This window comes from Pygocentrus nattereri, chromosome 24 (genome assembly GCF_015220715.1).
Source record: "Pygocentrus nattereri isolate fPygNat1 chromosome 24, fPygNat1.pri, whole genome shotgun sequence".
Taxonomy (NCBI): Eukaryota; Metazoa; Chordata; class Actinopteri; order Characiformes; family Serrasalmidae; genus Pygocentrus; species Pygocentrus nattereri.
In genome coordinates, this window is record NC_051234.1 from 13848750 (window position 1) to 13874879 (window position 26130).

A 26130-nucleotide genomic window follows, 5' to 3' on the forward strand; every position below is an offset into this window, starting at 1 on the left:
GTGTGAAAAGGATTTTATAGTTAGTAGGATATTGCAGATTGAATGAGTTTGACCTTCCACAAGTAGATTAGATTTATTTTTATGTCTCAGTTAAAAGATTTAATCTCAAAACTTTGGCAAAAAAAAAAATCTTAATTACACAAAGTCTGCAATTTTCTTCTTTTTTCACCAAACGTTTTTTGACTGATTAGCTCCGTTTGGAGTAAAGGAAATGTGTTCAAATGATTTCTTTACTGAACTATTTCTTTACGTTTGCTGATTTCCTGGGTCTAGTCCATACTGTGGTCATGGTGCCACCAACGAACTCTGCGCTGGGGAGCCATTTTCCTCACGCACACATATCCTGTTTGAATCCCAGTCTCATTTTTCTATCAAACTCTATATGGATGTGATTCATTGGAACAAAACGTCCCTCAAGAAGGAGGGCTAATTCCACAGCAGTGGCTCTATGAACTCAGGTGAAATTGAGATGAATAATTTTTTTAGATAACTATGCAATCACACAGGAAGAACAGGATGTTCTGTCAGTAATCTGATAACAGTGGAGCTTCAGGTCTGACTCAGACACCAGAGATGAGAATTTCAGTCAAATTTGATATTCAGATTTGTAAGGCATTATTAGAAAATATTCACAAAATACCCCCCACCCCCAAACAAAAAAAGTTCTTTTTAATAAAGGTGTGTGTCGCTAGACAATGCAATAGAGTCTGGCTGCAGACATGCACTCTCAGCCAGATGCGCTCTCAGCCCCAGTGACATCACGCATGCATTCTCTGCCACATTGGCAAAAGCACTAGCTAAAAGCTGCCCAATGGAACGGTAACTTTTGGCTGCTACTATGTTTTGAATGTACTGTTTTGGTGCCCACAACATTGTTGGTAATGTAATTCCTAAGAAAGTTATGAACATTGTTTCACGGTTCAAGGTTATGACAACGATGCGAGACAATAAAAGTAATCTGTTCTACTTTGACAACCTCATAAAATCCTTAATAATTGCAATTTAAATTAAATATTACAGTTTTTGATAACCAGTTCTGATCGTCTTTAGTATGGCTTTCATGAGTTTAAGCGGTAGCCATTTTGTTTTTTCTTTGAATAAACCTGATATTCATGTCTTAACGTCATGCCAGGTTTTATTTGGAAAGTTTCAATATTTAATTGTCTTATTATCAATACTGCAATGCTAATATACATTCAGTGTAGCTCTTGTTGCCCAGCAGTACATGGTTCGCTGTTTTCCCTTAAAACTGACAAAAGCGCTGTCGTGGCAGAGTGTGCAGAGATGTCATCAGTAGGCTGGCAGTGCATGTTAGGGTGAAGAGTGCATGGCTGCAGCCAGACCCTTCTTAGACAGTGGCTTCCAGCACTGCTTAAAACTCTGAGCAGTATCTTTCTAAAAATGCATTACATTAACTCCAGAACCAGATCCCAAAAGCCAAAAATTGATATGCGGCTTGAAATTTACACAGAAAAAACTGCCTTGACCTAACATCACTGTGTAACTTATTAAAAAAACAACAACCTGTTTATCTTTACTCCTTTAAATGTATGTAAAAAGAGTAAGAAATGAAGCTTGATATTTATTGATGTTGTCGCTGCGATGCTTTGAGGAAGATTTAACTGGGCTTTGTTTATTGTTTATTGTCTATTGTTTATTGTCTACCTTTTGAGGGAAGCACATTTTCATATCAAAAAGCTTGATTTACTATTTGATTTTTTAAATCTTAATGACTATTTTAAATTTTTGTATATATTTTATATTAAATATTCTTACTTTTTCCTAACAGACACAATATATCTCAATATTTGTACTTCATGTTCGCTTTTAGATTGGCCTTAAGGAGATCTAATGATACATGTTTTTAATGTACATTTGCTACATAATGTAATGTCCATGAAATGCAGTGTGTAGAATTATTCAGAAATAATTGGAATGTGTTGCATAAAATGAACTGATATCGAAGCCTCTCAATCATGACCGTGTGTGTGTTTGTTCCAGAGGTGGTCCCGAGGCCTCACGATGGGCCGGGAGAAATGGGGAAACCAGTAATAATTCCTAAAGAGCACCAGGAGAAGATGAAGGAGATGTTTAAGATCAACCAGTTCAACCTGATGGCCAGTGAGATGATCGCACTCAATCGGACACTACCTGATGTCCGTCTCGAAGGGTGAGTTAGTCTGTGTTCTGCAAGAGGGCTTTCGGAATGCTTTAGTTGTGAGGTTTTAATTATGTTGCATGACCAATTATCTTTGAACTTTCTAAATATTGAGTAAAATTACACTGTTTGACATTCAAACTTGTTATCTACATTAGCCCTGTAGCTCCAGTGCAAAACTGAAAAATAAACATCTACCTAGGGACATAAATGAATTACCAATAAACTGTTAGCTGAGAAATAAACAATTGTTCAACCAATGCTATTAAAGCCATTAAGTGCACTAGGCAATTGGTTCCACTAGATAGGCCTACTAAAAATGAAATGTGCTGCAGTGATGTACCATATCAAGAGTGAATGTCTGTAAGGCAAAATATCCATGCTTATGAGAAAAGGTGTGATTCACGATATTGTGAGAAAAGCACACATGGTTGTGCAAAATTATTAGAGAAGGATGTGGTGGATGCTGCCAAGCTACTGAGGTGTTGACATTTATGTTTATTTTAACTTTGGCTAGTAAAGAGTGGTAAATATAACTTTTAAAAGTTAAACTGTTGAACTTTCAGAACCTCATCTTACCCCTGTCATTTCTTTACCCTGTAGTCGTTGATAATATAAGCTTTAGCATATTATAATTGTCAGGCCCTTGGGTTCTTAGGCTCTTCATATACATGGTTATGCCTGACCCTCTCAATGAGTGTACTGCTCAGTACAGTCGTACCGCTGTCCATACACTTTTTAATGCCTTGCTAATACCTTAGAAGGAACACTTGTTAATTCTTTAGTACATTTGTACTAGGGTTGTGCTGATATGGCACTTAAACGCAGTACGCAGCCGATACCCCAAAGCAGTTTCTGTTGTGCATATGTTACTGAGTAAGTGCTTATTATATATAGTAAATAAACAAAAATGGCTTTTCTTAAGCATATAGTATAAATGCTTAGACAGGACCTTTAAGCTAGTGAAGTTAGATAGAGCTAGTATTGGTGCACGGTATCGGCCGATACTTAAGATTCGGGTATTGATATTGGAAGGGAATAGTGGTACCGGTGCATCCCTAATTTATACAGAATTGTCTAGATGGTTGCTCAGAAGTATTTGTGTGACAGATTTGAACATGGCTTAGTCAATAAAATTTCAGAACCGAAACTATCCATATTTATAATTAATATTTTGCTGTTATGCATCCTTGATTCAACTAATGATGGTCAGTTATCAGTCAAAACAGTTTGCCAAAATCTGCATCCCTACTCCTGACACATTTGAGGTTAAAGGAAAATTGTGTAAATATAATTGTTTACTGAAGAATTTCATAAAAATTGACACTGCTCATATAAAAGTGAAGGGCACAAAGGCACCCGCTGTAGCTACATTCACATATCGATCGTATTGACACTTCTAACTTAGCTGTGTGAGCTTGTCTTCATGTCTTCAGAGTGACAGGTGTATTGTTGGCTGCTGGCAATCCTGCAAGTTTGTGTGTGTGGAGCTGGAGCAGTGAGTGGAATGCAAACACTGACCCATGAAATGCGTTTATTTTCTCTCCCGCTACTTAATTACCAGCCAGCTTTTTTTTCCTCCCTCAGCTTCGTTTGAAAAAATCCAGTAGAATCGACACATTCAATTAAAAGATAAGAGTGTGTCAATTACAAAGTTGCAGCGAGCACTTAGCATCAAACTTTTTCACTCCCTCTTTCTGTTTTTCCCTATTTGCTAGATAAGCCACTAATAAAAATAAACAACATTTATTTTTCAACATTTTAAGCTTTGCCTTCATAAGCTGTGTTTTTTAGAGCACTTGACTGAGTTACAAAGCGTAGGCCTGATGGTACCTACCCTTCTATTCATTCTCAACCTTTTCAGGCTTTCCTTGGCAACACTGAAAGCCAGTCTGCCCTCCACGTCCAAATGTGCCAAACATCAGTCAGCGCTGCCTCTCAGAAGCTAAGCCGTTGCAGTTGGCGGAGGTTACTATGCTGTGTGTGTGTGTAATGTTGCTGCAGGTGCTGTTGTTTCCCTGTCGCCCGAGCGTAGGTGTTGGTCAGACTTCGTCTTGGCGCGATGCCCGGACGCAGCTTGCACTGATATTTAAACGTCATGTGCTTAGGCTGCATTCATTATCAAATGGGATTTAGAAGAATCAATGCCTGTAAGCTCGGTTGTGGAGGAAAGGTCAAATTATTTTGTCTGCATGCGTGTAGGATGTGTGTGTATGCGTTTGTGAGAGAGAGAGTGAAAAAAAGATAGTTTAAACATGAAGGAGTCAGGCTACATTTATTAGTGGGCTGGTTTACTGGTTGAATTTCTTCCTCAGGTTTGAGTTTGGTCATAATTGTTTTACTTGTATGTACACACAGTTTGATACTAGCCTGTTTGGGCAAATGGTAACAGAGCTGAGCCAGGGATGTTCTTTGTTTCATTATTGCCGAGGCAGTTGGCCTTAAAAGTATAGCCGGTCTTGAAATTAGCCTAACATTTCCCCTCATAATGCCTCTTACTTGGTCAGGCAGTGGTCTTGTGACCTTGTGTATCCAATAACATATTTTCTAAATTCCAGCAATGACTGACAGTCAGAGGCACAAATCTGACATGCACATGTGAGACAAACCACTGTTAACTGACAAAAATAGATTTGTTAAGCATTTAAAATGATTTTATTAAGAAATGTGTGTGTCTGTGTGTGTGTTTGTCTGTGTATATATTCTCTCACACACACACAAACTACATCTTATATATATATATATATATATATATATATATATATATATATATATATATATATATATATATATATACATACACACACACTGCTCAAAAAAATAAAGGGAACACTTAAACAACACAATATAACTCCAAGTAAATCAAACTTCTGTGAAATCTAACTGTCCACTTAGGAAGCAACACTGATTGACAATCAATTTCACATGCTGTTGTGCAAATGGAATAGACAACAGGTGGAAATTATTGACAATTAGCAAGACACACTCAATAAAGGAGTGGTTCTGCAGGTGGGAACCACAGACCACTTCTCAGTACCTTTCTGCTTTCTGGCTGATGTTGTGGTCACCTTTGAATGTTGGTGGTGCTTTCACACTCGTGGTAGCATGAGACGGACTCTACAACCCACACAAGTGGCTCAGGAAGTGCAGCTCATCCAGGATGGCACATCAATGCGACCTGTGGCAAGATGGTTTGCTGTGTCTGTCAGCGTAGTTTCCAGAGGCTGGATGCGCTACCAGGAGACAGGCCAGTACACCAGGAGACTTGGAGGAGGCCGTAGGAGGGCAACAACCCAGCAGCAGGACCGCTACCTCTGCTTTTGTGCAAGGAGGAACAGGAGGAACACCTGCCAGAGCCCTGCAAAATTACCTCCAGCAGGCCACAAATGTGCATGTGTCTGCACAAACGGTTAGAAACCGACTCCATGAGGATGGTATGAGGGCCCGACATCCACAGATGGGGGTTGTGCTTACAGCCCAATGCTTTAGTCCAGGTCTAGGAGGAGATCCCTCAGGAGACCATCCGGCACCTCATCAGGAGCATGCCTCGGCGTTGTAGGGAGGTCATACAGGCTTGTGGAGGCCACACACACAATACTGAGCCTCATTTTGACTTGTTTTAAGGACATTACATCAAAGTTGGATCAGCCTGTAGTGTGTTTTTCCACTTTAATTTTGTGTGTGACTCCAAATCCAGGCCTCCATTGGTTAATAAATTTGATTTCCATTGATGATTTTTGTGTGATTTTGTTGTCAGCACATTCAACTTCGTACAGAACAAAGTATTTAATGAGAATATTTCATTCATTCAGATCTAGGATGTGTTATTTGAGTGTTCCCTTTATTTTTTTGAGCAGTGTGTGTGTGTGTGTGTGTGTGTGTGTGTGTGTGTGTGTGTGTGTGTGTATGTATATATATATATATATATATATATATATATATATATATATATACACATACATGTTTCATGTTGAAATGTTTCCACATACAGCCCCACTTCATTATCGCCTTTTTGCTTACAATGAAACGTAGTGTCAGCTGTTTATGTTCCAACATTCTCTGCAGTTCTACGTCACACGCACAATCAAAATTGTTTAAAAATGTCAAGATAATATATGATTTATTTCATATTTATTTCAAACTACATGCCAATTCCTTAAAGTAAATGAATGCTAAGATGATTATCATTTGCAAGATAAAACAGTGAACAGTGCCTAATGAACAGTGCCAAATGTGTTCAGAGTAGAGGTCGTATGTGTGTGGAGAGGTGTTTATCTTTGTGTTTAAGTCTCACTAGGGTACCGTATCTTTCATTACTGCTCCATTTGACTCAAATATTGACCTTGCAGATCAGAGAGCGAGAGCGAGGCAAACAATGAGAGAAGTGGGAGGGTTTAGACAGGGGTTATCATACTTGTCCTTGAGAAACGCTAAAAGAGTTGTGTTTGCCATTTTGCCCGAGATGGCATAGCCCTTCTCTCTCACACTGAGGCTTTTGCTTCTGCCTAAAATATTTTCGGTTTTAAGTCTCCGGATGGCCTTGAAAGGCGCGACTATGGAAACAATTTCGCCATGACGACACGGTCACCAGGCCTTTACTTGCCAAGAAAAGCAAGGAACTTGACTCAACCCAGCATGTGAAAGTGGCTTAATTGTCTCTTTCTCCCATATATACACATATGAACCTGTATCTCTCCAGTGGCAGTGGTGAGGTAAGTCTTTGAGCATTTGCGTCAAGGCAAATCTTACATGTGTCTCGTAGCGCAGTCTTCAGACAATCAGTGAGCTCAGTGGTGCACCTGGGAGATTTTTAGAGATTTTGGTACATGCCTTCAGAGTTCAGATTTGGGATGCATTGAAATTGTGGCCTCTGTAAATAGCAAACAGGACACTTTTGATTTTCAACCAAAAGATTGACAGTGCTAAACATTTTGACAGGAAAACTTTTCATGAATAGACCTGTACAAAAGTGTCCAAATATAGTACTTTTTAAATAATTTCAACTATAATTAGAGGTCTGCACATGCATGAAATTATAGCTGCAGGAATGAAATTGTAGACATAAGGTACCACTGTATCTTTTAAAATTGCTGCTAATGCAAAGTCATCGGAGAGCTGAACATGCTTGACAGAAAACACTTTCTGCCTTTTCTGGTACATCAGCTAACCGATGCCCATGCTGCTAGAATCATGAGGGAAGGCTAGGGAGGGCCTGGCCACCCAGAGAGAGCGAGGCCTTTTACACTTAGAAGGCTACTGAGGAACTGGTTCTGCTATATTTGAAACTCAAATCCTAAAAAAATAAACATGAGAACATGACAGACTGTCATAAACCTGGCCCAAAACCCGTATTTTGTTTAGCCCTGCAGGGCTCGGGTCACAGGGAGCAGATCTCTAATGGTAATAAGAATTATCGTTTAAAAGATGCTCTCCTTCATCAGCAGCTCACAGTATGTTGTTATTCAAACTTTTCAATAATAGTTTTTTTTTTACCTGAATCTTTTATTCCCCAGATGCAAGCAAATTTAAATGTCTGTTTCATCCAATAATTTCTTAGGTGTGAGTGAAGTTGAATGGAAAATAATTCCATGGAGAGAAGCATAGTTTCTTGCAAACCTGCTAAATTCTAGCTTGGGTGAAAAACTATGCTTGGCTGTTTGTCAAGGAGAAGTTTTATGGTTTTTTAAATATGTGCCTGTAGTGTTGTGTGTACCCTTTCATAATTTAGTTGCCTCTCGTTCTTGGACTTTCTGTTTTTATCACTGTGGTGCTTGCAGTAAAGGAAGAAAGGACTGAAATGTAGTGCTGCAACTTTTAAGGCTGTTAGCCACATGTCATTGCCAGGACTGCTCAGTAAGTGTGAGCATCCATCCATCCATCCATGAGAGGGTAGGGTAGAGCAAAATTGTTGGAAATAATAATTTAAAAAAGTGCAGTACAGTCCATCAAATGTTTAGTAAATATTCTAGTGATCTTGAATCTGTCATTAATCTCCTTGGACAAGACTCCTAACACCACCTTCGCCTACCTGTATAAACTGATCAAATTGTAAGTCACTCTGGATAAGAGCGTCTGCTAAATGCCATAAATGTATGCTATAGATACACAACAGATTGTTTGTTAATTGTATTGTAACAGTAGTGATATATCGCCAATGTGTAAATAAGCCCTCAAACAAATTACTTAATGTTTTACGGTGTGCTGTGAACATTCTGCCCAGTTCTCCAGTTTCTAGACAGGTTTCTGTTGCCGTTTGAAGAATTAAGGCATACACATCTGGGGCTGAGTGTTGTTACAACATTTTTGCTCCTGATACCTTCAACTTTAATGCCGATTCCCAGCAGAATTTTTCTAGTACCTTCTTTTAAATTACAATCTGAAAGTAGGAGTGGCTTAAACCACAAATGAATATGGGGTTCTGGAGGTGGTTAATAGCATGCATGCAGAATGTAATTTAGATAGCTAACAGCTATGCCTATTGGCTGACTGCCACTGATGAGACCAACTATGAAGGTTTTGAAATTTGGTATTTTTTGATACTCTGTATTGGTGCTTAAGTACTGAATGTCCCTGCCCAGCCCTATTCACATCATCCTACAAATGTAAAGAAATTTGCAGGCCAGTCGCACTATGGTGTTTTGTCCTTATTGTGCAGCCCACTGTCAGGAGGTCATGACTAAATAAGGTCCATGAAAGGGAGTTGGATATTTTTGCTGTTCAATTGCTTTACTACCTCTAGTCACACAGGGTGGTCAGACAGTAAAACCCACTCCCCATTTTTTTCTAGTCCTTATCCTTTTAACATATAGAATACAGTTGATAACACAAGCAAAACAAGCTGATAGCAAAACACTGTTGTTGGCTACCACACAGGTTTTTCATTTGAAATAAATAAAGCCTATTTTGCGTGTTTCAGACATCTACACGCCTAGAATATCTGAGGGAGACTCTTTGCCCATGCCCACTTTTATATTAGATCCATGGGCTAACGAAGTACTTATTGGTTGTACAGTCTTGATGAGCACAAAATTGGCCCCTACTCCATGAAGTAATGGATTTATTTAGAAATGCCACACTGTTTTTTCCCACCCTAATAAGTGTACTCATTACGAGATCACATCTGACCCCATAGCACAGTAATCCCTCATGCATACGGCAAATGGCAAAGCTGAGGTTCGATCCTCAGTAGAAGTTTTAGATCTGAAAGCAAGGCATGGATGTTTGAGTGCTATAGTAATCTAGTAGCTGTTTGTTAATGTTAATGTAGGCTAAAGATCTGATACCTCATCCTACACTATATTGAGGTTGTCATTATAAATAAATCTTACAACTTAAAATTGTACGATATAGGTGGTTCTGTTGGAGTATCCTTTTAGATATTAGAGCTACATGTGCTGTGATTTAGATGCAGCTCAAATGAATGAGCGTGCTATAGCTCATGTTTATAAATGAAGCTTTTAAAAAGTCTTACCTAGAGCTGCTCTCATGCCAGATTCATAATGAATGTCCTAATGATTTTGTCGAAAAAGTATGAGCCCAGTGTGTGGTAGTGCAAACTCCCAGCAGTTACAGCAGGCAAACATGGACGCAACTTCCCGGTTGTTTATGCATGCAGAGTGTGAGCGTGATATGCCCGTGAGATGTTGTTTACTTGTCAGATGTATACTTTAATATGACGGGGTGTGTGTATGGGTTCTAGAGAATAGAGGACACACTGTCTGGAGTTGCCTAAGGAGATGGGAGAGGTCACTCTCTTTCTGTGTGTGTGAGCTCATTCTGTCTGCTGTGTTGTGCTGACAAACATCCAATTCTGACGTCACTTGTCTCATCAGATGGAGTGAAAGTCTTGGTGCACTGTACACTACCTTTCAAAGTGTGAAGTTGTTCACAACAATGCCAACAATTTGTGTTATTTTATGTAAAATGCATAAATCCATCCATCCATCTAAAAGTCCTAAGAGACCCTTTCAGTTATTTAATTTGCAGTCAAAACTGTCAGTAAATTTATTCATTTTTCAGTGTCAGGAAAAAAGCAGGAAACATGTTGAACAGAAAATCACACTGAAGCCTCAGAAAGTAATATAATGTCACATTTGGTATTTCATGTGTCTACCCTTTGCCATTATTACAGTTCCCATTATTTTTCAGTTTTGCTTTCAGTTTTTCAAAGAAATCTGCAGGGATAATTTTCAGTGCTTCTTGTACACAGGTCTAAAGTTCAGTTTTTGCTTCTCACAGTCCAAGTAATCCCATATAAGGTTGAAATTTGTCAGTCATCTTTTAATAGTTTTTTGAACACCAGTTCTGGAAAACTTTTCCTTTTTTATCAAGGTCTGTTATCTTTTATCTAACCTCCTTAGAAATATCTCTTTGTGTTTTAGACACTCATGAGAGAGAAATTTATAAGGCAGCTAAGGTGTGTTTGGATAGTTGGTATAAATGTTAATATGTCTTTATAGTGTCATATAATCATATAATGTCATATAATGTCTTTTAGAATCTGTGTCTGGTTTTGAGTTTCTTCCTGAAAATGTTGGCCTGGATTAAGGGGTTCTCATTGAATAAAGTAACATGAACCTATTGCCTGTACATTTATTAATTTGTCGGATGCCTTACAAAGTTACTTACAAATGAGGAAATTATGATCCAGTTATACATTGAGAACAAGCGAATTCAATGCAAGTGCTACAACGATTTCAGCTGTGGTGCAGACAGTTGTGGAATTTAAGAGAGGGTCCTCAAGTGCAACGCAAAGAAACATGAGGTAAAGTTGTACACATGAACATAGTTACAATTACCATTAAACAAAATGCAGTAGGAGAGAAATACAATATTGTGTGATGCAAGCCATTTGTCGTCTGCACAGGCATAAGGCAGTGAGGAAGTAGATGAATGTAGCTTTATGAATGTTTTGAGAGATTCAGGTACAAATGTACTAAATGTTATATTTCTGTGTGTAGTATACAGAGCTTCTTTTATTCTAAACCACTCTAAGTAATAAATGCCATTCTGTTTGTTTCTTTCCAGTTTCAGTAGTAGGACTTTTTCAGTGTAGTAACTCTAGTTGACTGGGCGGACAAAGCCAGGCTCCTGTGATACATACGGAGTCTGACACTGTATCATTTCAGATTAGCAGCCATGCAGCATTGTCAAGCAAGCAAAACAGAGACACATGATGTGGCTTCCCCTCTTGTACTGGTGACTATTAATACTGTGTGGCTGATGTATAATGTTGAACACTTTTATTTTTGGTAGATTTATGCTTTTTATGATTTTCTGGAAGCAGTATTATACTGGACATGCTTTAAGGCCAGTTAGCATTGGTGGATATTGTAAACTGGTAATTTAACTTTGTTAATAAATGTTAATTCAGACACAAGTAAACTTATTAATGTAGGATTTTACTCTTTTAAAGACAGGTACTTTCAGCATGGCCTGCAGTTTGCCGCTGTTGTTGGCTTCCAGCCATTAGTACAAACAAATTACTACATCAAGATAGAACTATATGTAGAACTTTAATACTTGCCCATTGCATTAAGACAATTGCAGGAAAAGGCATGTACGTTGTGCGTGTGGGAGTAATTTCCGTATAAAGAAATTATAAAGATGAAGTTCAGCTAAATTTGTATAAGATTAGATTTCCATCAAATACATCTGACAGTGCCTGCACAGCCAGGTTCTTGAAATGTAATTGAATAGTGATATGTGTAAACCATATGATTTTGCTTTGTAGGACAGTACTTCCATATTTGGTGGATGTCAAATTTTACCATAAAATGATGCTATTTTTAGTAATGTATGACTGATATCAAGTCAAGTTAACCCCTATGAAATGAAATGTTTGTTATATGTTGTCTGTGTAAAGGTATTATGTAGTTCAATATATCAGTGTAAATGGGAAGTCAGACGTGTGTGTCAGGTTTCAAGTGTTAGTATATTCAGCAATACTTTTACTTCTCTGTTTGAATTTCCAATAAACTCCAACCAAATTAAGTTAATTACAAAGATGATTACTGTCATCTTCAACATCTACGAGCCAATAAACTAACAAAAACTCGTGAATGATTATGAACTTTGATTTCATTATGGATCAGTGTACACTGATTGACAGAATCACATTATAGATTTAGAATTGATGCAATATTCAGAATCTGTGTACGTTTTTAAGAGCCTGACTAATTTGCACTATTCTACTGAATTAGTTTAAACTGCGGTCCCACAGTGAAAAATGGAAGTAAAAAAAAAAAAAAAAAAAAAAAAAAATGAAGTATTTAGATCTTAAATATTTAAAAGAATTATATTATGGTCTATTTACACTAAATTCATCAATTGAGATAGTATTATGCTAAATATATACATAATCATCATATCGCTGCTGTCGGAAGAAAACCTTGTATCTCCAAAATGGTAACTTTACAGGAGAAGGTAAAAACCTACTTTACTTTCAGTTCAAGTCAATGGAACCAAACGTCTTTCCAAGTCATTTTGGGACGTTTTAATAAATTTAGTTTGGAAATCTTATGCTTTTATGTGTGTTCAATTGTTCAAAGCTCAGCTTGCTAGTTGTACGGGCTATTATTTTTGACTTATGCTTAGAATTAGCTAAAATTGTCATTACTGCATAAAATAGAATGTTCAGTATTTTCTTTTTCAATAACGATAGTTAAAGTATGGTCACTCAAAGCAAGAGAATTTTAGTCTTTTTAAAAGTCCAAAATGTGTTTTTAAATCTGACTTGATCTGAAACCAATTCGATATAATGGTTCATATACCTGTTGGCCGAGCGTATTGACCAATATTGATGAACCAGTTGTATCAGTAGCATACTGACAATTACTAATTTTTTGTCATGCCATTTCCAGAATTTGAAGATGTGAGTTTGCACAGGTAAAGATGGCCCATGAGGACGTTTGATTTGGTGTCCCTGGAAGTTACTTGCCCAGTGAAAGAGCAAAGATGTTTAAATGTTTTAGTAACAAAAGATAGTTTTTTTAAAGCTTGATTTGAAATCTGCCTATGTTCTTCATTAGTAACGTAAAATGTGGCTTGTGCAAAAGTTATGGCATATTTAATATTTTATGTGTTTTTGCACTAAAATTTGCAGACTTTTTAGAGCATGTGTTAACTTGTAATCACTTACAAAATCAATAAACCGTGTCATTTGACCGGGGTATTCAAATGTGTAGAAACATATGGGCTGATTTTTTTTTTTTTTCCAGCCCTCAAATTTGGTATCAGTATCAGCCACAAAATTTTCATTTCAGTTTTGACAGCTCCATGGCATGCAACTTTCTTTATTCCTCATACATGCATCTCACATGCTCCCACGCATTCTGTGCTGTTAAGACTGGCATCTGCTGAATGAGTTTTAGCGCTGCAGTGGGAATAAACTATTCTGTACCTCCAAATTATACACCAGAAAACAGCATGCAGTCTGTATGTTTCAGAGAGAGGTCAGGTAAAGAGCGAGAGCAGGGAGAGATGGAGAAGATAGCTAAGCAATAAGATACACCCAGGCAGGAAGTGTGAAGAGAGGAAACAGGAGGAGGAAGAGGAAGAAATGGATGGAAGGAGAAAGACGGGAGAAAAGACAGAGTGATTGTGTTGCAACTGATCTGTCCCACAGCTACCCTGCTGTGCAAAGGTCCAAAACCATCCTTTATATGATTAATTTGCTGTCAAAACAGCCTTTAAAGAGAGAACAGATGTAAAAAGTCTTGTCTGAAGCATTCAGTGTTTTCAAGCTACTTCCTAGAAAGTACATGAAACGGTTTTAAATACTTTGCCTGGTGCCAGAGACATTGTTTTACATGGATTTGAAATAAGATTTTGGCCTATTATGTTTGAAGTCTTTTTTTAAGTTTTAAATCAAAATAGTTCCTTAAAGAAAACGTATTTTATTTCTGTTTTCTGTTTCGCCGTTGTCAGCATTACATGTTATGTCTCATAGCATAACAGGTTCACTGGTGGTTTTATATAGTAAATAAATTGATTATATTTCTGTTGTAGACATTGTGAATCCTGGTTGCTACCATCACCATCTTAAGGAAAACATTGAATGATTTTGTTTACAATTCAATGATTTCATTATATAGAAATTTAGACAAATCTATGGAATTCAGCTGTATGTGCATGTTATTTATTTTTCACAAGATATTTCTGAGGAGATTACATAGAAGATTATGTCCTTGCATAAGGAAGGAAACAGGAATTTTCAAAACTTGGCTTTAAAGAATGATTAGAAATAGGCCTCCTGGTGACAGCAAGACCTGGTGGACCAGCAGAAATAATTACCATCAGATAAACAGTACTTACAGCTTTTGTCTTTGGTAGACAAAAGAATAAGTACTCTGTTTCATGATGCTGTAAAAATGAATAACTTGAGCTTTCTTGGATTGTGAGAAGCAGAAAAGACAATCAACTTCTAAAACTTCCTTTGTATGTATGGAAAAATATCCCTCAGATTTCTTTGAAAAATTGAAAGCAAGTCTCGTGAAAGCAATAAAAGCTGTAAAATAACATTTACAAAATATGTAAGAAAAATACACCCAATAAAGCAGCCATATGCTAGCCTGAGCAAATGTGTCTTTAAACTAGATTTAAAACATTAGTTTTTATTAGTCTCTGGAATGTGACTCCAGAGTTTAGGAGCTGTGTAAGAGGCTGTGTGCATGTATGCGTGTTCTGTAAGACAGACTGTAGTGTTTGTCATTTGTTTTTTACGTATGAAAGTCTTCATCACCTCATAAACAATGACAGGATTGGTTGATGGTGTGACTGCATGTGTGATTGAGAAACAGGCTTGCAGGATTATTCATTGTTATTCTCTTACCATGTGTGCATGTCCACTGGTGTGTATAATTGTTTTTCTCTTTTTTTTTCACTGTCTTTATTGGTCTGCGTGTGTGTAATTAGAGAGTTACTGCACAGTCATGAAAAACATATGGCCCAACTGTGAGCATGCTCTCTGTCTCTCTCTCTGTCTCGCACTCTCTCTCTCTCTATCTCTCTCTCTCTCTCTCTGTCTCTGTCTCTCAAGGTCTCTATCTCTGCTGCTCTCTCTCTCCTTTCTCTCGCTCTCTCTCTCTCTCTATGTCTCTCTGTGTCTCTTTGTGTCTCTTGGTCTCTGTCTCTCTTTCTGTCTCTCTCTGTTATGTTTCTCTGCCTTTCCATCAGTCTTTCTCTGTGATCTCTATCCCTTGCTCTGTGCTCTCTGTTTCTATATGTGTCTCTCTGTCTTTCTCTCTATCGATCCTTCTCTCTGTTCTCTTTCTCTGTCTGTCTGTTCAACCCTGTCTCTCTCATTTCTTTCTCCCTCACCTTTTCACACACACACACACACACACGCTTATCAGTTTGTTGCAGGGTGAGTGTGAGCATAGTAGGAGACAGTTCTGACCTTTTCTCCTTTACTGCTGTCCTGCTGTTTTCTAGGTGTGTGTGTGTGTTGGAGAGAGAGTGTGTAACAGCATGGAGGATGCAGGTTCTTATTCAAGTTTTCAAAGCTTTAAATCTGTGAATGTTCAAAATCAGCCTCACTCTCACAAAAGGAAAAACTCACTTAGGCCATGCCATTCATTCTGACATGCTGACTTAAGTGTTGGAACGTTTTAATGAATTAAGTATTCATATGATCAAACATATGATCCTTTATTATTATTATTTGGTCATTTTGGTACAAATAATGCAAGCTTGTTTTCAGTGGTGTTCAATAGTGTGTTTGTAATATATTGCAAGGCAGGTCACAATAACAGCATGTAGGAGTATACAGTCATATACAAAAGTTTGGACACCCAGTCAAACGGGTTGCTAACACATTCTTTCCAGAGAAGTGTGTGCTCACATTTAAGTGGAAGATGTTCACTTATTTTTACTTGGAGAATCAACAGGACATGCCATTTGACCAAGATCGTTTAGAATTCTGCATAGGATTATGCAATATGTCTGTTTGGTCTTCATCATCTAGGCCAGGGGTCAGCAACATGCAGCTCTCTTACTGCCTTGTTGTGGCTCCACATCAGGTTTTTAGGTAAAATTAAAATACTCCTCATTGGAAGTCCAACCTGCTGATTGTTCTAACGCCGTTTTAACAACAAGTGGTCTTTAACAATGGAGTTAATGCAGCCCACAACTGCTAATTCACCAGCCTTTAACCCTGAAATGCAGGAAACAATCTCGCTTTGCTAGTAGCTAATGAAAAGTCAGAAAGACTGAACATGGACATTGATAATTTGAAGATGAATAGCTGTATTTGCATTTTCAATCACTCTAGCTTAATGCCTAATATGTTTAATCTGCAACAAGAAACTGTCAAACACTAAAAAGTCATGAATTTTCTCATTCAATCTTAAATTGTGCAGCAGTTACATTCTCTCGCCTCAGGGGCCTTTTAATGTGAAGCGAGAAAATTGGAGCAAGAAGCTGGCGACTGAGAAGCTGACTTCAGTCTCACAAAAAGTCGAACATTGAAAGACATTTTACAATAGACTGTTCTGCTGGCTATACAGTAGCTGAGCTTAAAACAGAGCAGGGTATGTCTGCATTTTCGTTAATGAGACACATTTACACCGTACTAAGACACTAAACTGTACATAAAATATTGTGGTTCCCAAGGTGGTTTGATTTTTTTGGAAAGGACAGAATGGCTTTTCTTAACAGTTGGGTTGCCGACCTCTGTACTAGGCCTAGTGTCCAGTATTTCAGGCTCTGCTTTCTGAAAGTTAGCTATTAACTGACCGTCCTTGGCAAGTTGAAATCTTCAAATTCTAAATAGTCCAAACAACTAATCAAACAATGTATGCCACAGAGAGATTATATTTTAATAGAGAAAAAAATAGTCTGCTGTTTTTGTCTGGTCGTAATTGCCTTGAATATAAGGGATTTCGTCTCTAGGCTGAGAGATAAGGAGAAGATGTGTGTGCGTGAGCAAAGGCTCTGTTCCGGCCTGGTAAGAGATGGCAAAGTCTCCGGGCTCCATTTTAATCAGACAGGTAGCAAGAGGCCGGCCAATCAGACGCCTCGCTGCAAATTAAACTGATGTTAGGGACCTGAAAGTGGCATCAGGTTAATGAATTTAAAAGAGGAGTCTAGATGTGTGTGTGTGTCTGTGTCTGTGTGTGTGGGTGTATGCGACTGTGCACATGTGCATGTGCGTTTCCTGAGACTGACAATAGGCTAATGAGTTTAAGGAGGATGGGGCATTGAGGGCCAGTGTTACTGCAGTGCTGGGACATGGTGGGCTACAACCCCTTCACTTGATTTAATTAGAGTGTGTGTGTCTGTCTGTGTGTGTGTGTGTGTGTGTGTGTGTGTCTGTCTGTCTGTCTGTCTGTCTGTCTGTGTGTCTGTCTGTCTGTCTGTGTGTGTGTGTGTGTGTCTGTCTGTCTGTCTGTGTGTGTCTGTCTGTCTGTCTGTCTGTCTGTGTGTGTGTGTGTGTGTGTGTGTCTAATCAGCGATTAGAGTGTAACTTGGATAGAATTTGTAGAGTGTGTGCAGGCATGTATTCTGTAGTGCTCTGGTTAGTTGCCCGGTTATGGTTTGTGATAGATGTAGCACTTCTTGAAACATTGTGTACAGCTATACTGCAAAAAAAATGTGTTGTATACAAAAGTGTGTGTGTTAGATTACATGTCTTATTGATTTTCTAACCGAATATAAGTTAACTTATCCAAGGAGCAAACTTTGCTATTTTTCTGAAAAAGTTGGTATTTATTAGCTAGTTTAATATATTGGGAAAAAATGTAAATATTAAATGTGAAAGGTGCTGCAAGTTGCCATAACTGTAATGTGGCACAGGCCACATTTTTTCCTCAATGCATTGATTAAGCAAATAAACAGTAATTCTCTGTACAGGATGTGTATCTTATTTTCACTTAAATAGAACATATGATTTGACCAGGGGTGCCTGAATGTTTCCATACGACTGTAGATTTTAATGGAGTAAAGTAATTATAGGAAAGTTATAATGTTTGATAGTGATTAATAGTGACAAAATAGCTAATAGTGACATTTGCTGTCAAAAGTACGGGGCAAAATAACGATGTGCCTAGGCTAGTAATGTTAGCTGAGGTAACAGATAGTTAACATTTCACTGTTACTGCCTTTAAATTCCGATCTACATGTCAGCTACCATTGATTCCTGTGGTCTCGTTCTGGGTTTAATTTAATGTAATAATAGGATAACGCTGAGTGACATACTATGGCATATGAGGCAGAGCAGCACTGGAAGTTGCAGATCAGCAGCTTACATTGATGCCGAATGTCAGTAAGGGTTGAGAGTTTTAATATTAAGAGTTTGTAGTCTGTACAGGGTTTAACACTAACAGTTGTCCGAATGCCTGAATGCCCAGGAAAGTATAGTATTAATCGAGGACCTTTATAATAATTGCCTTAAAGTGCGTATGTGTGCTTATTTATGTTTGAAAAATGTTTTTGAAAGCAAAACTTTATTCAGGACAGTATAAGCTATTCAGAAAAGCTATTCAGATTTCTGTCCCCTTCACTGGCAGGGCAAGTTGGAGAAAAGTTAATGTTGAGCCCTGGGTCTATTGCAGAAAGAGGAGTCCTGTCGTGTTTCTGCAGTTGTTAGTCATATGCATTTATGTGTGCATTTACTACCCTTTATTGTAGAGCACTGCTGTTTAGGAGCTGTGTTTTTGGGTTGATTGTAAGCCAATGTCAATCCAGTCAGCTGCGTCAGGGCAAACAGGAAGTGAGGCAGGAAGTAGGAGCGTGTGTCCTATTTTAGCACTCCAGGTCCAACAAACACTGGCTTTCCTGTCCCTACCGACACACACACACTGGCACAGAATACTGCACTTACATAATCCCCTGATATTACAGCACCCCTTCCATCATTAAACCCTCCAGTCACAGTTGGAGTCCTGCCTGACCAAAAAGGACAGTGACAATTGAGAAGGTCCATTGGGAATAACAGGCACATGTGTTCTATAGATACTGTCATGTAATTGTACTTGCATGCCTTTATTTGTGTGTGTATATATATATATATATGTGTGTGTGTGTGTGTGTGTGTGTGTTTGAGCATTTAAAATTCTAGAACCAGTCTCTGTTCAAGGTGTCTGATATTGCAATACCGGAATGGGTAATCAGTAGAGTCAGCAAATTCCTGGTGGACTGGTAGCATTTTAGGCCTGTTACTGCAAGCTAATGTAAAAACGTATGCATATAATCCCAGAAACACTCAAACCAGGAATGTTATATCTGAGTGTGTATCTATAGTTATTTAAGGGTGAAATCAGCAGCTCAAGTGGGACAGCCCTGGTTTGCTGATTGTAACTGAGGCTCGTACAATGGATAGAGATTAGATGAAGCCGATGAACAAATCATGCGATGATGGACAGCAGAACTGCAAAAAGCCAAGGTGGCACCATAAAGACAAGAATGGAAAAGCTTATTAAGGCGGATGAGGACATATCCAAGCAGATGGGAAGTGAGAAATGTTGACCTTAATTACTTACCTAACATTAGTTTTTAGCATATTGACTGTCATGATTGACACATTTAAGATAAAAGCTTTTTCCAGTTTTTATTTATCACTAGCATAGCCATCTTAGTTATCTCAGCGTAGCATATACACTGACCTGCCACTTTATCAAAATCACCTCCGTGTTTCTACATTTTCCATTTTATCAGCTCCATGTACCATATAGGTGCACTTTATAGCACAGCACATACTAACACACCACCTCTACGTCAGTGTTGCTGCAGTACTGAGCATGATCTACCATCTAAATAATGCCTGTTTTGTCATGGTCCTGTGGGGATCCCTGCCATTGCAGTGCAGTGTGATTGGGGGCTAATAAAGCAGGTAGAGAAACCAGTGGACTACAGTCTGTAATTGTAAATTGTACTACAGAGTGCACCTTTATGGTAAGTGGAACTGATAAAAAAAGGCAATGAGCGTAGAAATACAGAGGTGGTTTTAATGAAGTGGCCAGCCAGTCTAAATGATAAATACAAAATAGTAAGAAATGAAGAATATGAAACTGGGCAGAAAATGTGTGTAGAGTTTAGGGTGTCCTGAAAACAAACAAGTCTCACTCTGGCTCTGGACACTGATGCATGTTAGGCTCTTTCTGTATCTACAGATGTGATATTCGACTACTTCTAAACTGGTTGAATCCTCTGAGTCTTTTTATGCCCAATTAGTGAAGATCTGATCAAGCTGTGTTTAAATGATTATCATCCTTTTCTGTTTAACTGCAGTAATATTGCTGCTTCATTAGATTCCATTCATGTTGTTCAAAATGTAATGTTTGCACTAGTTAAGCTTGTTTTAGATTTTGTTTGTTGTTCTGTCTTGAACTCCATCCAATGTGCTCTGATAAATTGTCTGAAATCTGTTTAATCTAAGGTTTGGTAATGTATTTTTTTTAACGATTTGACTGGGTGATTTGTACAGGATAAAGTATCTGTATAATTTTAAAATATCACAGGCAGGACATTCACGTCAGTCTTAAGACTTAAATTCAATGGGTCCAGACAACAAAATCTAACTCCCAGATAATATCAGATAGAATAACATTAGGGCCTTAAAGTGGGCTCATTCAGCTTCACAAATGCCCAACAGGACAAAAATTGCACTGCCCTGTGAGAGGTACTCTCAAGATATTACATTTTTATTCTGCTTTTAATTAGGCCATCTGCAAAAAATGTTGTCCATTACAGTTGTCCTGTCTTTGAGGATGAAGAAACTGTGCCAAGTCATTCTCCATTTTAGTGACTAGCTTTGTCTCCTAGTCAAACTGAGGTGCTGTTGTCTATTAGCATGCTTAGTTATTACTTTACTGTGAGGTAAATTCGAACTGGACAAATCTTACAGAAGGAAATCCAGGTTTGACGAATTCTAGATGGTAATTTGCACCAGAATTATTACTTGTAAAAGCTGGGGACATTGCAGTTTTGCACTGGATTTAAACCATGAGTATCTCTGTTATCTACCTTGATCACAAATGATCCTGGAAAAAATATTTAATTGTTTAAATGGGAATTGGATTGAAATATTCAAATTATTACAAGTTATGCTTCAGTTTTCAAATTTCTAGTTTCCTAATACAAATCTCTTCACGTGTGAAATGAATGAAAAAAGAAACATAATCATTGAAACATGGCAAGGATGTACAATCTAGAATTCATCATTGTTTAAAACAACACACTAATGGGCTATACCCCATGATCATTGTTTTTAGGAGCACAGAACAAGTAGGAGAGTAAATGTTACTGAATAAAACGCTGGAAGTTTTAGATATGCTGATGGAAGTCAAATTAGCATACACATTTCCTAGGCAGAATACAGCACCAGCATGATATTAGTTTATTTAAATAAAGAATTCATAAGTATTGTATTGTTTAACATTATGGTATTGGAAAGCTCTGAGCTACCGACATTGTGTAGCATTACTTGTATCTCTATCTTACTGTCCGGTGCAGCCCAGAGGAGGATGGTTCCCCCTTTTCAGGTTTTGGTTCCTCTGTTTCTTCCTCATGCTCTCAGGAGGTTTTTCCTGCCTCTGTTGCCCCTCTGCTTCATCATTAGGGGTCTCGACCTGGATTTCTGGAAGGACAATGGGCTCAATGTACTAAGTGTTTTGCATCAGTTTCAGGTGCAGATCAGACGCATTCTACCCACCTATTATGTATGAAACTGGCACACAAGCCTAAATGTGCCATTTTTAGTGAATGTGCAAAATGCAGACGGCGATTCTTTGCCAAGTTGTTGGTGAAAGTGAATGAAGCTATTAGTGTGGCTGATTATGTATTCTTCAGGATTGCTCGTGACTCTGGGCTCACATTGCCACTTTGCTCACTGGTTAATTTTAGTGGTGTTGCATCATCGCCACATGCACATTGCTGTTCAGTGCAAGTTTGAAAACAGTTTCGACACAGTATATTCACATGCAGTTTTGCAAAACAATATGTATAAATTATAGAACAAAAAAGGAAAAGACAGTGGTCTCCAGAAAAAAGACAGTGGTCATACATCACATATGCAACACGTTGTCTCAATGTCTGCGCTTACAGAAATGAACAACGAGCTGGATCATAATTGAATTTGATTGTATTTTAAGTGTAGCGGCAAGGTGGCAAGTCCGGTGCACAATGCTCAAGGTAGCTTTGCATCAACATAAATCAGCCCTTTCCATAGGCAAAACAATAATGCAAAGTGGTTATGATGTTTATCATCTGAAAGCGCCCTTATGTGTTGATTTTTCTCCGCCTTTTAAAACCAGCTGTATATTTGTGTTAGTGTCTCAAAAGTGTGTTGTTGAGTGCTTTCTTTTAACAATGGCAGCAGATACACTGACTACACAGAGTCTCAAAAACATACTGGAAGAATATTTACCATCCCAAAATCATTGTTTCAGCACTTAAGATCAGATGTATGTATGTGAGAAGACAGTGACAAATCACTACACTTTCATTATCTTTTTTGTCCAATACTCATTGTGTGCTTTAAACTGCAGTCAGGTGTTCCTGTACACAGTTTGTGGTCCTCTGCTGAGCCTTAGTAAATCAGACATTAATTTCAGACTCATTGTGAGTGCATATTCCATACGAATCATAGCACACTTTGCACTGAGCCTGTGCTCATACATACATCGTGGCCCATAGTCTTTGTAAAATGTACAAAACAACTAAACGAATAAAGCTGAATTGAACTGACTGGTTTCTTTTCTGGTTAGCAGTATTTGCTTCGATTGGTTAGCTGTGTTCCTGATTGTGCCTGCTCTGGCTCTCAGCTGTGCTCAGAAGTTAAATTTTAATTCACTCGTTTGTCAAATATATATGGAAATTTTAAATACATTATTTTTCAAAGAGATAACATTACTGCAGTAAAAACCAGTTTTCTAAGACCACGTGTCCTAAATCCGTAAGTAAAAAATATCAAATATACCCAAAAGCTCACAAAGTTACAAGCTCACAAACCAGTGGTTATTAGTCTGGAGGTGCAAGGTTGTCTAAAAGAGTACATTATTTTTACATATTTTCCTTCAGATCAGGCAGAAAAAGTCTCTAACTGGCACAGGTGTCGGCAGTTTGTAGCACCATTGAGCCAAACTGCTAAACTAGCATTACACTGTATGTGTATAAACATTGTGATGATTAGCTTACTGCGCTACAGAGTGCCTACAGTTAGGTCATTGGCTAATCTACACAAGTTTGCTGACTGAAGCAGACCATAGAGAGAAGAACAAAATCTGTTTATTCAGAGGTGCTAGAGAGGATGTGTACATATTTCCAAAATAGATTTTGTTTTCCTTTATATATAGTCAGCAGTGGTGTTCTGCGTTATGTTTGTGAGCTATTGTGTCTAACTGGCCTGAACACTATATTTGAATGTGCCTGTTTTCATTGAACACGACAAATACATTAAGTGTAGAATTTTAAGTTCTTTACATATCTAACTGGTTCTGCTCTCCATCTCTCTGTAGGTGTAAGACAAAAGTGTATCCAGATGATCTTCCCCGGACAAGCGTGGTGATCGTGTTCCATAACGAAGCGTGGACTACGCTACTGCGCACCGTCCACAGCGTCATCAACAGATCCCCACGACACCTGCTGGAAGAAGTGGTGCTGGTGGATGACGCCAGTGAGAGAGGTGTGTGTGTGTGTGTGTGTGTGTGTGTGTGTGTGTGTGTGTGTGGGTGCATGTCCTCGGAAAAGCCCTTTGAATTTTCTCTCTATTAAAAATGGATGCTATTAGAATATATTCAGATGTGTACCAGTACTACAGGGATGTGACATGCTTTTGTTTCCGTGCCCAGAAATGAATTGGCAGCTTTGTGTATGTGTGTGTGTGTGTGTGTGCGTACGTGCATGTGCGTGTGTGCGTGCGTGCGTGTGTGCCTGTATCTGGAGGAAAAAGATGGCTGGTGACCCTTAGAGTGTTAACGTCAAAGCTGAATTTTAGATGGCAGGTTTTTGGAAGCATGTGCAGAGAGAAAGGGAGTGGAGGAGAGAGAGACACATTCGGAAATCAGTGAGTTTGAGTGGCTTTATTCTGCTGAATCTCTGATCTGTGTGTGGGTGCGTAGTGCTAGTCTTTTAGCAGTTACATGGAACAGAAGCCTGTAATTTGGCTAGATTGAAGGATTAGTAGGCATAATGAACACTTACTTTGAATTCTACCATCTCTCTTTCTCACCCACACACAGAGACACATCTAATAGTACTCGGAGATATATTATCTGTACTGGTGTACTGGTATTAGTGTCACACAATGATATTGATTTTCCTTAGATTGATACCAGGGCACATCCTAAAAAAAGTCTTGAAATAGATTTGGAACATTTAAGTTCATAACATGTTATTTCTTTTTTTTAATCATAGTGGAATTAAATTTAGGGATGTCTAGAGCTAGTATAGTGGAAAACTGAATTTTGTTTTTTGAAATGAGTGTGATGTGGTACATACACATTGTTCAGAAGTTTTAAAAGATAGTGATCATTATTCAGTTCATACATGTGTGGAAAAATGTTTGTGATGTCATGACAGTCACTGTATTTACATATGTCCACCTATTCAACCTATAGCAGGTTAGCAAACCATCATACCATTCACTATGAAGTTCTAAGGAGTGTTTTAACCCAGTCTTCTTTTTGAATGAGTCATGATACCTACAACATACAACCCTGACATAGAGCTCATTTACATATATCTTATGTAAATAAGATATAGAGGCACAGTAAGAGAGTTTCATTGTAAAATGCCATCCATTTGGAACAATTTTGATTAGGACACGTTTTTATGAATAGAGTAACAGACATAAAGTGGAAAACACCTTTTTATTTCTCTAAGGTGGTATTATAATGTAGCATTTCTTTTTTCTATTTTTTCTTGTGGAAATCTTACTCCTAACACTGTATATCATTTTGTCTTGATTTTTGCAAGAAACCATTTAGTTAATGATGTTTGTTTTGGGTAACAGTAAAAAATAAGAGACCTCAGGAGAAAAATCAAGAGATTTACAATATGAGCCCTTTAATGGATCAGATGTTGGCTAAAGTAAGCCTGATCCAGTTCAGATCTTTTGTTTTGTTTTTGCACTCTATTTACTTAACTGTCACAGATGCACCATAAACCGATGCCCTCAACCTGTAGTGGTTAGGCACGTTTTCAGAAGGTAACAAGGGTCTCTAAGGCCCAATTCCATTTCTGCTTTTTACCCCTACCCCTTGTTTTCGGGTGTCACCCTAACCCTTAGAACTGAGTTACAAGAGATAGTGGTTGAAAATCTTGTCCTACAAAATGAGACAACCCTCAAATAATTAAAACATTACTTCATTAACTGCTACTTGCGCTGCTTTGTAGGTGACCCTGCCCATCTGCAGTGACAGCAGAGAAGGGAAAGGTTCAGCGACCTCACTGCTGGACTTTAGTTCTATTTAGGGCATCATATGCTTCCAAGAGGGGATATACAACCCCAATTCTGATGAAGTTGTGTGAAACATAAATAAAAGCAGAATACAATGATTTGCAAATCCATTTGAACCTATATTCAATTGAATACACTACAAAGACAAGATATTTAATGTTAAAAACTTTATAAACTTTATTATTTTTTGCAAATATTCACTCATTTTGAATTTGATGCCTGCAACACATTCCAAAGAAGTTGGGACAGGGGCATGTTTACCACTGTGTTACATCACCCTTCCTTTTAACAAAACTCAATAAGCGGTTGGGAACTAAGGACATTAATTGTTGAAGCTTTGAGGGTGGAATTCTTTCCCATTCTTTCTTGATGTACAACTTCAGTTGCTCATCTCCGTTGTCATATTTTGCGCTTCATAATGTGCCACACATTTTCAATGGGAGACAGGTCTGGTCTGCAGGCAGGCCAGTCTAGTACCTGCACTCTTTTACTACGACGCCACGCTGTTGTAACACGTGCAGAATTAGGCTTGGCATTGTGTTGCTGAAATAAGCAGGGACGTCCCTGAAAAAGA

General features: G+C 38.1%; 1 protein-coding gene across 1 annotated transcript in view; it reads left to right on the forward strand.

Moving 5' to 3' along the window:
• galnt1 (UDP-N-acetyl-alpha-D-galactosamine:polypeptide N-acetylgalactosaminyltransferase 1) overlaps positions 1-26130 on the forward strand; it is a 168144-nt gene that overhangs the window by 94182 nt on the left and 47832 nt on the right. The window contains exons 4-5 of the mRNA XM_017704007.2: positions 2002-2170; positions 23614-23780. Of these exons, the coding sequence (XP_017559496.1) occupies positions 2002-2170; positions 23614-23780 (336 nt within the window). The remainder of the gene's footprint in view (positions 1-2001; positions 2171-23613; positions 23781-26130) is intronic.